General features: G+C 40.0%; 1 protein-coding gene across 7 annotated transcripts in view; it reads right to left on the bottom strand.

Moving 5' to 3' along the window:
- fmn2b (formin 2b) overlaps positions 1 to 17,645 on the bottom strand; it is a 103,598-nt gene that overhangs the window by 37,286 nt on the left and 48,667 nt on the right. For all 7 annotated transcript variants that reach the window (XR_012388256.1, XM_073918948.1, XM_073918949.1 and 4 more), the window contains 6 exons: positions 15,566 to 15,627; positions 7,430 to 7,521; positions 4,821 to 4,950; positions 2,481 to 2,627; positions 2,342 to 2,401; positions 1,385 to 1,505 (listed from right to left, as the gene is read on the bottom strand). Coding sequence is in view for 6 of the 7 variants with exons in the window: in XM_073918948.1 (XP_073775049.1) it covers positions 1,385 to 1,505; positions 2,342 to 2,401; positions 2,481 to 2,627; positions 4,821 to 4,950; positions 7,430 to 7,521; positions 15,566 to 15,627 (612 nt within the window). In the remaining variant the exon portion in view is untranslated. The remainder of the gene's footprint in view (positions 1 to 1,384; positions 1,506 to 2,341; positions 2,402 to 2,480; positions 2,628 to 4,820; positions 4,951 to 7,429; positions 7,522 to 15,565; positions 15,628 to 17,645) is intronic.

Below are 17,645 nucleotides of genomic sequence, written 5' to 3'. Positions count from 1 at the left end.
ACTACACACACATCAGGGCCATACCATTACATAAACTGCATGGGGGTAAATCTGGACTGAACCATTCACTGCTTATACTACACTTCGCATATTTCACAGAGCGAAAAACAAGACAATTTCTTCCATCGTGGCTAGTGTGGCACAGATGCTAGAACCCGCCTTTATGCATGCGCGACATCGTAAATTGTATGGCAAGTGTAAACGCATGAATTGGATATGGGTCACAATTAAAACAACGTGTAAACGGACAGACAAACAAATCAGATATAGGCAACAAATCGGAATTGGGCATCAAGACCTGACAGTGTAAACAGGGCCTAACAGACATGCAGTTCAATTCAATGTCATTTTGAATCGGCTACCATTCACAAGTAAACACAAATACTCCCAAATATTAGCACGATCGCCTCACAGCAAGACGGTCACTGGTTTGATTCCCAGCTGGGTCAGTTGGCGTTTCTCTGTGGAGTTTGCATGTTCTCCCCATGTTGGCCTGAGTTTCCTCCGAGTGCTCCGGTTTCCCAAACAATCCAAACACATGTGCTATAGGGGAATTGCTTAAATAAGTTGGCTGTAGTGTTTGAGTGTGTGTGAATGAGTGTGTATGGGTGTTTCCCAGTACTGGGTTGCAGCTAGAAGGGCATCCGCTGCAAAAAACATATGCTGGAGTAGTTGGCAGTTCGTTCCGCCGTGGCAACCCCTGATAAATAAGGGACTAAGCCGAAGGAAATGCATAAACGTTTGATTTGTTCAGAGCCGCTCAGCTTGTGCGTCTGACTGTAAGATCTGTGAGCTCATGATGAAATGAAAACAGCCAATCAGAGAGAAAAATCAGCAGGAACAATTACTGTTTCCTGTGGCGATGCTGGCCGTTCAGCAGCGTGATTGATCGCGGCGCCACAGACGAGAACTCAAGAACTTTATTTAATAAAAATAATTGAGGAACTCGGTTAAAGAGGGAGAATGCATGAGCAGAACAATAATGCGCAGTGAAAACCTGCAAACCATTTCCAATGTGTTAACAACTTCCAGAGCCAATAACAGCTGACCTGAGGAAACGACTGTGTGTTTTACCAGAGTACACACACTGATCACAGCGCTGACACTCGCTAGAGTACGAGTGTGTGTGTGTGTGTTGCTCAGAGAGGAACAGATCAGTCACTGACCATATCTGATCATACTCTTATTATAAATAATCCTTCAAAACTGTAAATGCAGATTATTGGAGCTCTATATCAATCTTTGGTAGGCTTCGGCTGCTCTTCTTGCCTGTCTACAATGTAAATCTAAATTCATGGATGGTTTAAAGCAGCAAATAAGGAGCGAGTAGAATATGCTCACATCTGTTTGAGGTTTATAATTAGTGAATGTTAATTAGCTTCACCTCTTAGATCTTTGCGGAGTCTCAGCAGATCTTTAGTAAAGTCTTCAAACTTCATCTGAGAGGCCTGAAACAGGTCATGAGGCTCTGGAAGAGGAAACACACACGTCTCTCTGCCCGCATCCTGAAACACACACATGTACAGATATCTTAATGGGGACTTCCAATAGACATAATGTTTATAAAAATATACAGTACAAAGTGTACATTCCCTTCCCAAACCTACCCTCACAGGGAACAATCTGCATTTCTGACATTATTTTAATTTGATTTATAAGGCGATTATCTTATGGAGGCAAAAAAAGTCTAAATTTACAGTTTTTGCTATACTTGTGAGCACATTTGGTCCCCGCAACATCAGGAATACAATCACACACACACACACACACACACACACACACACACACACACACACACACACACACACACACACATGCAGGCATGCAGTCATGTATGTACACTAACAGAGATGCACGCACCCGATACTGTGCATTATACACACACAAATACACACATAATGTACTTTACACACAAACACGCAGTATACACACATATAAATACATACACAGATGCAGATACGCACATATCTACACACACACACACATAGATACATACACATGCTCACATACCCACCTAACACATACAGATACACATGCGGCCACGCAGTCATGTACATACACACAGACAAACACACACGTTCACACACACACACGTACACACATAGCAATGTATATTATACACATACAGGCACGCACACACACATACATATGCAGGCACACACATACATATGCAGGCACGCACGCACACACGCACTCACGCACTCACACACACACACACACACACACACACACACACACACACACACACACACACACACACACACACACACACACACACACACACAAACGAGAATGATCTCCAGAGCATGTTATTGGGTTAGGGCATCATAAGCAATCTCACCTCATCAAAGTGTCTCAGATAATAAGACACGATGTAGGCCAGCAGACTTTTACTGTTGTCCTGAAAACAGAGAGAGACAAATGATTATGATCAAATCAGAAGTGTGTGTTCATGCCTCGTGTGTTCATGTGTGTCTTACACTGCTCTTGACGTCTTTGAGTTTGGGCAGAATGTCCAGCGTGAAGCCGTCTGCTTGACCTCTGGTGCGATTCCCTCCGTTCATGAAGTTTCCGAAAGCTAAAACCAAACCAAGAACCTGGAGAACTCCAGAGCCACTCTGCAGAGTCTGACAGGAGAAACACAAGCACAATCAGCGGCAACACTCTCACTGCGCACACTGAAATATTAGTCATTCACTGCATTCTGTAGGGCTGCACAATATAGAAGTTTAGCATCAACATCACAATGTGGTAGCTCACAATAGTACCATCGCAGTGTATGCATTGCTGAGTCTGGATTATAGTTCATCATTTGCATGTGTTTTTGTAATTGTATGAAGCATAATAAATTGCACCGCTTGTACCTTTAACAGTAGCTACTGTATGCTTCCACCTGTTTTTGTGTGCACAAAAAAACTGTTGATGGAAACTTTAAGATGCGCATACGTTTTGAAAAAACATTTGTGCATAACTGAGTAGGAGAACATGTTTATTCAATAAAAAAATATGTGTATAAACTACTATGGAAACACTTTTACCGAACAAATTCCAGTATGTGCATTAAAAAAATCATGTGATTGTGTTATTAGTGCTGACAATCGATTAAAAAAAATTAACTAATTTATTGCAGCTTTTTTTTTTTTTTTTTTTTTTAAAATGAATCGCAATTAATCACATTTAAAAGACTGAAATTTGTCATTTTGGCTATTCAAATGTAAAATTAATGTAAACGCAAGACAAAAAAAACTATTTCAATTCAAAAATATAATTGTTTATTAAAATTTTTGTTTAACTTGTAACAGAGATTTCTTCATGTAAACAACAAACCCACAATAAACCATCAAGATCCTGGCTTGACAGCCATATTTATTACAGAAATTGAAACACAGGCATGGTAATGTCCTTTGAATTGCAAAACAATAAATGCCAATAAAGAAAAAAAATATTTCCATGTTGGATTGTAGAAGGACTCCAAAAAAATGCCAAAATACAGGCATAGCAGATATGGAAAATAATAACAATAAAGTATTGAAAACAAACAGTTGTACTCATTGTAAAGTTGTTTTGCTGTGAGTTGAGAACGTTAATTATAAAGTAGAAACAATTTTGCTTAATCCTCCTTTACATTCAGCCAGTTGCTAAGACGGTCCAGTCTGTTGACATTATCGGGGACAATGTGGACCTTTTGTTTTGAATGATGTGAGCTGAGAGTGCAGTGCAATCTTACGACAATTCGTAACTTTTTGATATAGTGGCTACGAACGTTTATGCAGGTTTGTTGCTAAGAAACGCGCGCACACAGTACAGCGCACCCAGAGTGACTCCCTTCAGATTCAACACGCATGATCGCGCTCATCAAATTTGCTTAAACTAATTGTTTTAAAGTGTGGCTTTATTTCACAAAGATTCTGACACAACATTGCAAAGCAGACACTTGCGTGTAAGGGGGAAAGACATAAAATTGTATTCATATTGCTATACTGTATATACTGCAAAAAAAATGTGTGAAGTCTATTTCTTTCTTTTTTTTTTTACTTCCCAGGTTCTGCAGGTTGCAATGTCCCAAATTTTCATTGCCAACCTTAAACCAATTGAGACGGTTTGTTTTGGTTCAATTTGGAATTTCCCCAACCAATCGCAGAGCCCGGGGGACCAGAGCGAGTGCTCTGACTTAGCCTCTCCTGGTCCTGAATTTATTTATAAGCTAACTGCGAGAGGACCACGTGCCTATGATTGACCACAGCTGGTCCCACTGACGATGATTCACCACTCAGACGACTCCTAAGTCACCATAAATAACCAGAGTTCCATACCATAGCCATCTTTGTTTTGAAGAATCCCCCCTTCCACCCCTACTCCTCCTCCTTTCCTAGATTGGGCAGCCCGGCTGCATAGTGGTTAGCACGGTTTCCTCACAGCAAGAACGTAACCAGTTCTAGTACTTACCAAGCCAGATGACATTTCTGGTCGGAGGTTGCTTGTTCTCCCTGTGCTCATGTGGGTTTCCCCCAGGTCCCCCGGCAACTTAATTTACAAATCCAAATTGGCACAATAGATGTGCTCCTAGTCAGTAGTTATCACTTCACAGCAATCCCTAATTGTTAATTACTCAATTGTTCATTCTCATGTTGAGATCTACCTCAGCTCAAACTCCCCTCTAACACTTTAAACAAGAGGGAGCCCCAGGCTCGAAGATCCTATAAGCTCAAAGCTCTCTCCCGGCACAGCATGACAAACTCCCTTACTGTATAATCAATCATCAGCTAAGTGTGAACTCTTAAAATATTGCAATTTGGAAGGGTGCCTCTGTATTTTGGTACCTTGCAGACTTTCTGTAGAATCTGGAGTTTGCGCTGAACAGACGTGATGCATTCAGAGAAGGTCGACTGAAAGAGGATACAGAAGACTCGACCGGAGAAATTGGGAATCTGGGAGAGCTGATGGAGAAACCTGTGTGCATTAAAAACATCATTAACAAAGCTACAGACACCAGGTGTAAATGTGCAATAAATTCAGATTCACATTTAAAGAAATAATAATAATAATCACTTGATGAACACTACCAGGTGAATCATAAGCTGTATTTGTATATGGGTGATTCTAGAATTGCAGGTATATTTTGCATCACCAAAAAAGCAAACATTAACGAAACACTTTTTAATTAAAAACAAATGATATCAAGTTCTCTAAAATATGATAATTGTATGTGTATTTAGGGGCATTTTGTCTTGAAAATATTTACTTAAATCAGGGGTGTCCTACTGAGTTTAGCTCAAACTTGCTTCAACAAATCAGTCAGGAAGTTTCTAGTTTATCTAGTAAGAGCTTGATTAGCTGGTTCAGGTGTGTTAGGCCCTGTTTACACTAGTGCGTTTTAGTTTTAAAACGATGTTTTAGATCAAAAACGATCCGCGTCCACACTAGCGTTTCAGAACATATCTCCGTCCACACTACGCCACCAAAAACGTATATCACGTGACCATTCGCGCACTCTGGGCATGCGCGTTCTAGTATAAACAGGAAGCATGTGTCTCGCTCGGCATTTGGTTATTGTTAGTCAACAAACGCCGGTTGAACAATGAACGCTATGGCAAAGAAAGCAATAAACAGACGACGAGGTCGAGTTGTTAATAAACATAACAAATGAATAACTGCACAATGGCGCCTAAAACAGACAATAGTGCAAACAACGCTACCATTTCTGTCCATGTTGTTGTTTACAGTGAAGGCTGGTCTGCTGTCTCCTGGTAGCATTAAAGCCATGTGTTATAGTCATGTGATGGGGGCTTGACGAATAAGGGAAGAATACGCAATGACATTAAAGCCCCAATCAGAGAGGCGAATGTCTGCAGCCCCGCCTCCGATTTCAGATGTCTCCGTTTTCCCTCATCCACACTGAGACAGAGCAGCAGCGTTTTAGAATGAAAACGGCCTCTACAGCGTTTCCAAAACGCTCCGATTTCAGCGCTCTAAAACTCCGGTGTAGTGTGGACGGATGGCGTAACCATAGCAAAACTTATGCGTTTTCAAACTAAAACCATTAGTGTAAATAGGGCCTTAAATTAGGGCTGGAGCTAAACTCTCCAGAAAGTTTGGACACTGCTGACTTCAAGACTATACCTGTATTTCTACTGAACTCTACATTCAGCTTCATTTATCATGAATTAATTAAGTCAAATTTTCATATTGTTTGTGTTTACTCAAATAAGTTCAATAAAATTTTGCATGACACAACTACTTTCGGTATTGGTTATTTCAGTTGTAAAAATACATGTTTTGTGTGCTACATTGGTGAAAAGAAGGCAAAACACTCTATAATGCACTGATAGAAAAAGCATGACTTTCTCTAAGTGGTGGGAAACTCTGGAAGGCATCGAGGCCTGTCTTCTTATCCGCTTGTTAAGTGGTGACGTGTTTGTGACGTATGTATACTGTTTCCGGGTCCAAGCCGCCATTGATTTGAGTGGAGAAATCATTCGTTTATGATCGCGTTTTATTCCTATCACACATTAAAGTTAATTTTACATAAAGTCATAGTGTACACAACAATCTCTAGGCTTGCTTTGCAATACCAAAATTAACAATTTATAAAACAATGAATCACTTTCTGGCCATCGGTATTAGGCATGGACATATATATTGCGATCGTGACTTTCGAAAGTATTAAATCGCTTTGTAAACGTTTATTATTACCATTTCATGAATCTCCCCATTTAGTTGAATAGAGCGCTTGGACCCGGAAGCCGCTCCGCGTGACGTCACACTTAACAAGCAGATTCTTCTCTCATTAATTTACATTTACAAATCGGGTTACAGACACAACAATAATAGGTTGTCTGTGGTTAGCACTGTAACCTCACAGCAAGACGGTCGCTGGTTCGAGCCCCAGCTGGGCCAGTTGGCATTTCTGTGTGGAGTTTGCATGTTCTCCCTGTGTTGGCGTGGGTTTCCTCCGGGTGCTCCGGTTTCCCCCAAAGTCCAAACACATGCGCTATAGGGGAATTGATGAAGTAAATTGTCCGTAGTGTATGAGTGTGAGAATGAGTGTGTATGGGTGTTTCCCAGTACTGGGTTGCAGCTGTAAGGGCATACGCTGTGTAAAACATACCAGAAGAGTTGGTGGTTCATTCCACTGTGGCAACCCCTGATAAATAAGCGACTAAGCCGAAGGAAAATAAATGAATAAATGACATGTGGTGTCTACTTTGAAGTGGACAATGTCAACTCTGCTGTTAGTGGTTTAAAAAGTGTAATAAATAGTCACAATCAAGTGTTGCCCATCATCAGCATTACATCACATTAATAATAGATTTAGTTTACTGTACATTATACACTTGCTGTATATCATTCCAGTTTAAGGAAAATGAATGGAAAATGCTTGAAATGTTCCTGCAAATCTGCAATGAATTGTGTGTGCTTTGATGCTTACTGTTCAGGTTTGTCCAGAGGTTTGGTTCCTTCTTTGTCTTTTGAGGATTTGATGTGTTTCTCGATCTTATCCAGCTCATCCTGCTGAGCTCTCTGAAAACACAAAACAGCAATGCAACACATACGTTTGTATTATTGATAAATGGGCCTCTAACTGTCCAGTAATTGCAGTTGATGGTCAGAAATCAGTGTCTTCTGTGAAACCCACTCGCAGCATCCGCTTTACTTCACTCAAATATGCGCACTGGTGTTCTCTGCGTTTAGCCACAGTATTATTTGGGCTTGTTTGGAAGGAGAACAGAGCGTAATCAAAGCTGTTAGGAAGCCAGAGTCCAATAAAAGCCGCACAGTCTCATGAGTTTCCTTTTCTCCGAGTTAAAGAACAACAGAAACTGAATTTGGGGCTGCAAATGATGGAAAAAGTGGTTTTGTTAAAAATACACCAAACCGGCACACAAACCTTCCGGTGCAAGAGAAAACTCCATACAATATGTAGTTTAAACCAAGCAACACCAATCATTTAATGTACTCATAATTTTTCAGATTTTGGTCTATTTTGTTGTTCAAAACTAGCCTGGAGGGCCATCTGCAGTGAAAAACTAGACTAGAGTGACGTCTGCAATTAAACACTAGCAGTTATAATCTAATCTGGAGTGATGTGCGGTTAAAATTAATTCTAGAGTGCCGCCTGCTGTTCAAAACTGCGCTGTCATCTGTTATAAACTAGTCAAGATCGCTATCTGCTGTTATTAAATTAGTCTAGCGCACAGTCTGCAGTTATAAACAACACTGCCTGCAGTTATAAACTAGTCTAGAGTACTGTCTGCTGTTATAAACTAGTCTAAAGTACTGTCTGCAGTTATAAACTAATCCAGATTACTGCCTGCAGTTATAAACTAGTCTAGAGTACTGTCTGCAGTTATAAACTAGTCTAGAGTACTGTCTGCAGTTATAAACTAATCTAGATTACTGCCTGCAGTTATAAACTAGTCTAGAGTACTGTCTGCAGTTATAAACTAGTCTAGAGTACTGCCTGCAGTTATAAACTAGTCTAGAGTACTGTCTGCTGTTATAAACTAGTCTAAAGTACTGTCTGCAGTTATAAACTAATCTAGATTACTGCCTGCAGTTATAAACTAGTCTAGAGTACTGTCTGCAGTTATAAACTAGTCTAGAGTACTGTCTGCTGTTATAAACTAGTCTAGAGTACTGTCTGCAGTTATAAACTAATCTAGATTACTGCCTGCAGTTATAAACTAGTCTAGAGTACTGTCTGCAGTTATAAACTAGTCTAGAGTACTGTCTGCAGTTATAAACTAGTCTAGAGTACTGTCTGCTGTTATAAACTAGTCTAAAGTACTGTCTGCAGTTATAAACTAATCTAGATTACTGCCTGCAGTTATAAACTAGTCTAGAGTACTGTCTGCAGTTATAAACTAGTCTAGAGTACTGTCTGCTGTTATAAACTAGTCTAGAGTACTGTCTGCTGTTATAAACTAATCTAGTGCTACGTCTGCTGTTATAAACTAGTCTAGAGTACTGTCTGCAGATATAAACTAATCTAGAGCGCCATCTGCTCTTATAAACTAATCTAGTGCTGCATCTGCTGTTAAAAACTAATCTAGTGCTGTGTCTGCTGTTAAAAACAGCGCTGTCTGCTGTTATAAACTAGTCTAGAGTACTGTCTGCAGTTATAAACTAGTCTAGAGTACTGTCTGCTGTTATAAACTAGTCTAGAGTACTGTCTGTAGTTATAAACTAGTCTAGAGTACTGTCTGCTGTTATAAACTAATCTAGTGCTACGTCTGCTGTTATAAACTAGTCTAGAGTACTGTCTGCAGATATAAACTAATCTAGAGCGCCATCTGCTCTTAAAAACTAATCTAGTGCTGCATCTGCTGTTAAAAACTAATCTAGTGCTGTGTCTGCTGTTAAAAACAGCGCTGTCTGCTGTTATAAACTAGTCTAGAGTACTGTCTGCAGTTATAAACTAGTCTAGAGTTCTGTCTGCAGTTATAAACTAGTCTAGAGTACTGTCTGCAGTTATAAACTAGTCTAGAGTACTGTCTGCAGTTATAAACTAGTCTAGAGTACAGTCTGCTGTTATAAACTAGTCTAGAGTACTGTCTGTAGTTATAAACTAGTCTAGAGTACAGTCTGCTGTTATAAACTAGTCTAGAGTACAGTCTGCTGTTATAAACTAGTCTAGAGTACTGTCTGCAGTTATAAACTAGTCTAGAGTTCTGTCTGCAGTTATAAACTAGTCTAGAGTACTGTCTGCTGTTATAAACTAGTCTAGAGTACTGTCTGCAGTTATAAACTAGTCTAGAGTACTGTCTGCTGTTATAAACTAGTCTAGAGTACTGTCTGCTGTTATAAACTAGTCTAGAGTACAGTCTGCTGTTATAAACTAGTCTAGAGTACTGTCTGTAGTTATAAACTAGTCTAGAGTACTGTCTGCAGTTATAAACTAGTCTAGAGTACTGTCTGTAGTTATAAACTAGTCTAGAGTACTGTCTGCAGTTATAAACTAGTCTAGAGTACTGTCTGCTGTTATAAACTAGTCTAGAGTACTGTCTGCTGTTATAAACTAGTCTAGAGTACAGTCTGCTGTTATAAACTAGTCTAGAGTACTGTCTGTAGTTATAAACTAGTCTAGAGTACTGTCTGCAGTTATAAACTAGTCTAGAGTACTGTCTGCAGTTATAAACTAGTCTAGAGTACTGTCTGCAGTTATAAACTAGTCTAGAGTACTGTCTGCAGTTATAAACTAGTCTAGAGTACTGTCTGCAGTTATAAACTAGTCTAGAGTACAGTCTGCTGTTATAAACTAGTCTAGAGTACAGTCTGCTGTTATAAACTAGTCTAGAGTACTGTCTGCAGTTATAAACTAGTCTAGAGTACTGTCTGCAGTTATAAACTAGTCTAGAGTACTGTCTGCTGTTATAAACTAGTCTAGAGTACTGTCTGCTGTTATAAACTAGTCTAGAGTACTGTCTGCAGTTATAAACTAGTCTAGAGTACTGTCTGCAGTTATAAACTAGTCTAGAGTACTGTCTGCTGTTATAAACTAGTCTAGAGTACTGTCTGCAGTTATAAACTAGTCTAGAGTACTGTCTGCAGTTATAAACTAGTCTAGAGTACTGTCTGCAGTTATAAACTAGTCTAGAGTACTGTCTGCAGTTATAAACTAGTCTAGAGTACTGTCTGCAGTTATAAACTAGTCTAGAGTACTGTCTGCAGTTATAAACTAGTCTAGAGTACTGTCTGTAGTTATAAACTAGTCTAGATTACTGTCTGCTGTTATAAACTAGTCTAAAGCGTCATCTGCTGTTAAAAACTAGCCTAGATCTCTGTCTGCTGTTAAACAAGCTTGGTGAAGGAGACATCATGGTTTGGGGTTCATTCAGTATGTGGGCGTGCGAGAGATCTGCAGAGTGGATGATCAACATCAACAGCCTGAGAGATCAAGACATTTGTGCTGCCCATTACATTACAAACCACAGGAGAGGGACAATTCTCCAGCAGGAAAGCGCTCCTGCTCATACTTCAGCCTCCACATCAAAGCTCCTGAAAGTTCAAGCTTCTCCAGGATTGGCCAGCCCAGTCACCAGACATGAACATTATTGAGCATGTCTGGGGTAAGATGAAGGAGGAGGCGTTGAAGATGAACACAAAGAGTCTTGATGAGCTCTGGGAGTCCTGCAGGAAGGCTTTCTTCTTCATTCCAGATGACTTTATTAATCAGTGATGTGAGTCATGTCAGAGATGTATGGATGCAGTCCTCCAAGCTCATGATGGAGTCAGACACAATATTTATTCTGTCTCCACTGCAGCAGGACTTTATATTCTATACTGGACATTATTTCTGTTCAGTGATGAGACTTTAGTCTAAGCAGAGTCAGACCGCACTGTCCTGATGACATCATTAAAGGCATGATCATATGTTATTGTGCTCAAATAAGCGTCATCTAGAGGACTTTGCCTTTCATATAAGCCACTTCTCATACCAAATAAGTAACTAGAAGTAATTATTTGCTGTTCCTAAAACTTAAATAGGCTACAAGACTTTTGTCAAGTAGTGTAGAAGTCATAGAAGATGGTTTGCTCAAAATGTGGTCCATAAGTGGTTTACAATGCAACTGAGTTGTGTACAGGAATGAGCCTTTGCCAACCAGACGGCAGAGTTTGGCTCAGAGCAGAACTGCAGAATAAATACCTTCATAAACAAACCAGCCGACATCAAACGGCACAGAAACACAGAGCCGAGCGCTCGAAGGCCATCAGGAAGGTGATCAAAGAGAGCAAACGGCTCTTTTCGCAGACACAAGAGAGAAGGAGAGGAAAAATGAGGCTAAGACAAACACTTTCATTGAGGAGCGCGCCGTGCGTACGGCTCAGGCGTCAATATAAACTCTGGAAAACTTCTCGGCTCCATTAGGCATCATCACAAGATCCATCACAGCCGCCGTTCACTGCGCACACACACACTTCAAACGCAGTGATTAGATGGCCGCTGCAGCACGGGCCACGCTCTGCATCCCATTTACTGCGTTTTTAAGTGTAAATACTTTTAATATGAAGCAGCTTTTCAATGCTTGCCTTCAAACGCAAACTCGGAGAGCGATATCAAAAGACAATATACAGATACGACAGCGAGCGGCCGTGGCTTGATATGCACACACACAGGACTGACATCTGTACGCGGGCCAGACTGGAAACTCACACTCATAAAACGAGGGGGAAAAAAAAGACATTAGCGCGATCATTAGCTGCATTATACTGGAGTCTGACTAAAACACGCAGAGTATGCTTTTCTTTTTTTGTCATTCAAGCAGGTCTGGATTCCATAATTGCGCAGAGAGCCAGACGAAAACATCTTAATGTTTCCTCCTCGACAGACGGGCAGACGATCAATTTGAGGACTATCTGAATAATAATTTGGCACGTATGAGGGCTTTGTAATGTGTTCCTTGTGCTCTAGTGTGTAACGTATCTGGTTGTGCATGCATTTGATCTGAACACTCTAACAGAAAACACTCAAACACACAAATATGAAGTATTAGCATGACACTGCCCAGAGGCAAACACACAGAAATGCAGCCTCAGTTCATTTAACTGAAGTGTTGACAAGATGACTGGAAATTATGCATGATCTCAGATAGGGTTGGGCGATGTTGACCAATCTGGCATCGTACGATGTTTAATGTGAAACATCGTGATAGACGATGGCATCGTCGTCGAGGGTGGGGGTCGTTGTTAAATATCAATTAATAAATAACGAATTAATTAATTGTAGACTAACGTTTTCACAACCTGACCCACATGGTCTTTGCTTTACCCATAATCAAACCATAAATAAATAAAGTTTAAATAAACAAATGACCACCTGTCAATCACTTTTTTTTCCGTGGGACATGAATAGGCAGAGTGATCTGCTGTTATAATGGCTTTTCCCCACAGCTATTGGAGGAGACGAGAGTTCGGTTGGAGTTCACTGTAATTTGTATTGTGATTGTTGATAACTTCCTTATTTTATTATTATTATTATGAGGAAATAATAAGTAAATATGTTAGGGCTCGACTGTTTTGGTCGCATATGCGCCCGAAATTTTATCTATGCGACCTTAAAATATATTTGGAAGCATTTGGGCGACTGCATAAATTTTCACCGTTTTCACTGCAAAATCCTCACCGCATGCGCAGATTTAGTAGACATTCATGCAGAATGCATCTTTGCACTCAAAAATGCCAAACGCAGCACTCAGGAACAGATTAAACAGTTATGTGAACTACTTGGTGAAGTAAAAAAGCCTGCAATGCTTGCCCCGCCTTTGTGCTCTTCTTATTGGCCCACTGCTCTAGAACTGAACGCGAATGATTGGTTAATATCAGCTGTCAATCACTCAGTCAATGCCTTTTGCCTTCAGATGACTGAGATACAACAGTGAAAATGTGAAGCGCTGAAGATGAGAGAATGAAAACAACACTGACAGATTTACCTACAGTTACTAATAATGGCACATCTAATAAGTGATCATGTGCCAAATGTTAATCCACCGTTTACACTTTTCCATGAGTTGACAGCAGACTTCCACTGCTTCAAGTCAGCTATGAACATGACTAAAGCCGTTCACTGTAAAGTCTGTGGGACGGGGTTTGCAGGTAACAGCGTTTGCCACTGAATCTACACATTATAAGCGTGAGATGTGCTGGATAATCCTTCATTTAATCCTCACCATGCTGTCAGCCGTGCAAGCGGCAGCTATATGTAACATTTAACACAGCTCATGAAAAGACCGTTATTGCTATTAAGATGACATGCAAATAATAAGTTCTATATCAATATAAATTTGGGGCGGGGCGATGGATTGCGATGCCACCTCAACATCGTGAAGTTTGTCAGCCATCAGCGATGGCATCATCTATCGGCCCAACTCTAATCTCAGAGTGTTACACAATAAATAAATGGAGTGGCATGTTTGTACAGCTGCCTTTAAAGGAGACCTATTATACCCCTTTGATGATGTAAAATAAGGCCTCGTTTAGAACGTAAAAGATCCGCGTCCACACTAGCATTTCACCTAGCGTTTCTGAAAAGATGCACATCATGTGACCAGCCAGACAGACAGACAGACACACACGTTTGTTTTTGTGAAAAGTGGGGACATTACATAGGTTTCCATTCATTTTATACTGTCCAAACCGTATATTGTATTGCCCTCACCCCATCCCACCCCTAAACCCAACCATCACAGGAGACTGTGTGCAGCTTTACTCTCTGATTAAACTCATCCTGTAGGATTTATAAGCATTTTGAGAAATGAGGACGTCACCAATGTCCTCATATTTCACCTCCTTTTTGTAATACCCGTGTCACACCCATGTCATTATACAGATTTTTGTCCTGATATGTCACAAAAACAAGTATACACACACACGCTCTGGCATCTAGTAAAATATAATGTACTGTCATCATAGCAAAGATAAAAGAAATCAGTTATTAGAAATGAGTTATTAAATCTGTTGTTTAAACTGTGCTTAAAGCATCTTCACTGTATTTTTGATTTTATTATTGATTAATAATAAAAACAGTCGGCAGCAGCAGGAATATCGCACGCTGTCACTTTAAGAATAGTGCGGCTCTGATATGGTTTCTCTTTCTCGTGTCTTTTGATTCTCACTTGTTCGTTTATTACACAAATGAGGGTTAATATGAATAATCACTAAACACCGCGCTCTGACACAAATGTGCATGTATTTGACCATTAAAGCGCTCACATTAAGATCGCGTTAGATGTGTCGTCTAACAGCACGTACAGCATGTACTCTTTTGCGCTTTTAAAAATATGAATGATGCGCATCCCGTGCTGCTAAAGTTACATTACCGCACATGCTTTCAGTCATTTACACGTGGAACTGAGCTTTGCAGAGGCAAAGAGTTTTCACACGTGTACAACTGGAAAGGGGCGGTACGTGATGGAATTATTGTTTATCTCGATTAATGGTTTTTCATAATCATTAAAAGCCAAAATCGAAATCGGATTTTCGATTAATGGCACAGCCCTAGTAAGTACCATGGTAAAACCGTGTAAACAATAGGTCTCCGGCAGAAACGGTGACAAACAAATGAATAACCACCCATAATTCAACGCTATTGTGTCAGTGGACTAAATGTGCTTGATGGGATGTTTATCCGTGGACTCTTACCTTTCAAAATAAACTGTGATGCACAGCAATGAATGTGTGTGTGTGTGTGTTATTGCATGATATATACACCATATCTAATAAGCGTTTTCTGCAAAACTTACACAAATTTAGCAAATACATTCTTTATAAGCTTTCCACTGAAAAACAACTAGCTGCAATTGGTGCTTAGGGGATGTAGCTTTAAACTGATGTGGAGTTTTTCAAGACTACTCTTGACCTTTTTGATGTAATCTATTCATAAAAATTGACATGTGGAAAAAATAGCACCTTAGTGCGACCTCGTCGGGGCGCTGTGGAAGGGGTTAAAACAACTGCAAAATGATTAATTAATTAAAATTGGGTAAAATTATCCCTTCAAGCCCACCATAAAAATGTGCGTCTATCAAACACATCCATTTGATTTGTGCAAATGATTTGTGATGCTTACATTCTCATAGAGGGCCTGTAACGTCTCCAGGTCCACCACGGTATTATCCAGATTCAGGATTGCTGGAGACACAGAAACAAACAGACGTCAGACAGGAATCAATCAATCAACATCATATAGAAAAATTAAGATAGAAAATTCTGCCAACGTCACAAGACGTTCTTCAACATTCTACACACAATACCCCATAAATCACAATGTGAAGAGTTTTTAAAATTGTTGCAAATTTATTAAAAATAAAAAAGCTGAAGAATGACATGTACATCAGTATTCACAGCCTTTGGCGTGAAGCTCTAAATTGAGATCTCCGAGACAGGATTGTCTCGAGGAACAAGGCTGGGGAAGGTTACAGAAACATTTCTGCTGCTCTGAAAGTTCCAATGAGCACAGCGGCCTCCATCATCCGTAAGTGGAAGATGTTTAACCACCAGGACTCTTCCTAGAGCTAGCCGGCCATCTAAGCTGAGTGATCAGGGGAGAAGGGCGCTAGTCAGAGAGGTGATCAATAACCTGATGGTCACTCTGTCTGAGCTCCAGCGTTCTTCTGTGGAGAGAGGAGAACCTTACAGAAGGACAACCATCTGTGCAGCAATCCACCAATAATGCCTGTATAGAGGAGTGGCCAGACAGAAGACACTCCCGCCTGGAGTTTGCCAGAAGGCATCTAAAGGACTCTCAGAGCATCAGAAACTAAACTCTCTGCTCTGCTGAGACTAACATTGAACTCCTTGGAGTGAACGCCAGGCGTTACGTTTGGAGAAAAGCAGGCAGCGCTCATCACCAGCCTAACAGCATCCCTACAGTGCAGCATGGTGGTGTTGGCATCATGCTGTGGGGATGTGTTTCAGCAGCTGGAACTGGAAGACTAGTCAGGATAGAGGGAAAGATGAATGCAGCAATATACAGAGACATCCTGAATGAAGACCTGCACAAGAGTGCTCTCCACCTCAGACTGGGGCGACGCTTCATCTTCCAGCAGGACAATGACCCAAAGCACACCGCCAAAATATCAATGGAGCGGCTTCACAATGACTCCATGAATATCCTTGAGTGGCCCAGATAGAGCCCAGACCTAAATCCTATTGAACATTTCTGGAGAGATCTGAAAATGTCTGTACACCGTCGCTTCCCATCCAACCTGATAGAGCTTGAGAGGTCCTGCAAAGAGGAATGGGCAGAAATTCCCAAAGACAGGTGTGCAGAGCTTGTGGCATCATATTCAGAAAGACTTAAGGCTGTAATCACTGCCAAAGGTGCATCAACAAAGTATTGAGAAAAGGCTTTGAACACTGATGTACATGTGATTTATCAGCTTTTTTAAAATTTAATAAATTTGCAACAATTTTAAAAGCTCTTCTTCCACATTGTCATTATGGGGGATTGTGTGTAGAATGTTGAGGAAATCAATCAATTTAATCCATTTTGGAATAAGGCTGTAACATAAAACAATGTTGAAAAAGTGAAGCGCTATGAATAGTTTCTGGATGCACATTATTTAGACATTGAAATGCTTGAGATTAGTTATTTTACACATTTAAATCTAATAGTTTAGTACTTAATTTTATGCCATTTAAAATTTGAAAGTTGAGAGTTTTTAAATGCTCTACATGCAAAAGCTGTTTTTAGGCTTCTAAACCAAAACTGAATGTTTTTGTTTACATCCTAAAGAATCGTGCTTTCACACTTTTAAATCTAAAACTTGTGCAGTTTCACCATTTAAAATAATAATGTTTTTGTATACACCCCAAAGCGGAGTTATTTTACACATTTAAATCTACAATGTGTGTATTTTCACCATTTAAAATCAGATGCAAGTACATTTTTAACTGTATGATGGAAATGCAAGTCTTCAAATCTACGCTCAAGTCTGAATGCTGCATATTTTACAAGTTTAAATGTTTGAAGATCTGAACGTTGTGTGTTTTTACAGGTTTAAATCGGAATGCTAAGTGTTTTTATATGTGTACATCTTAGTGTGTGTGTGTGTGTGTGTGTGAATGAATGTGTGTGTCATCCAGCAGCAAGAACGATTCATCTAAAAACAACAGCGAGCGAGAGTAATGTGAATGCATGAGTTTGC

The sequence above is a fragment of the Danio rerio genome, chromosome 12 (genome assembly GCF_049306965.1).
Source record: "Danio rerio strain Tuebingen ecotype United States chromosome 12, GRCz12tu, whole genome shotgun sequence".
Classification (NCBI taxonomy): domain Eukaryota; kingdom Metazoa; phylum Chordata; class Actinopteri; order Cypriniformes; family Danionidae; genus Danio; species Danio rerio.
The sequence above is the reverse complement of the archived record's forward strand: the minus strand, read 5'-3'. Positions and strand labels throughout refer to the sequence as shown.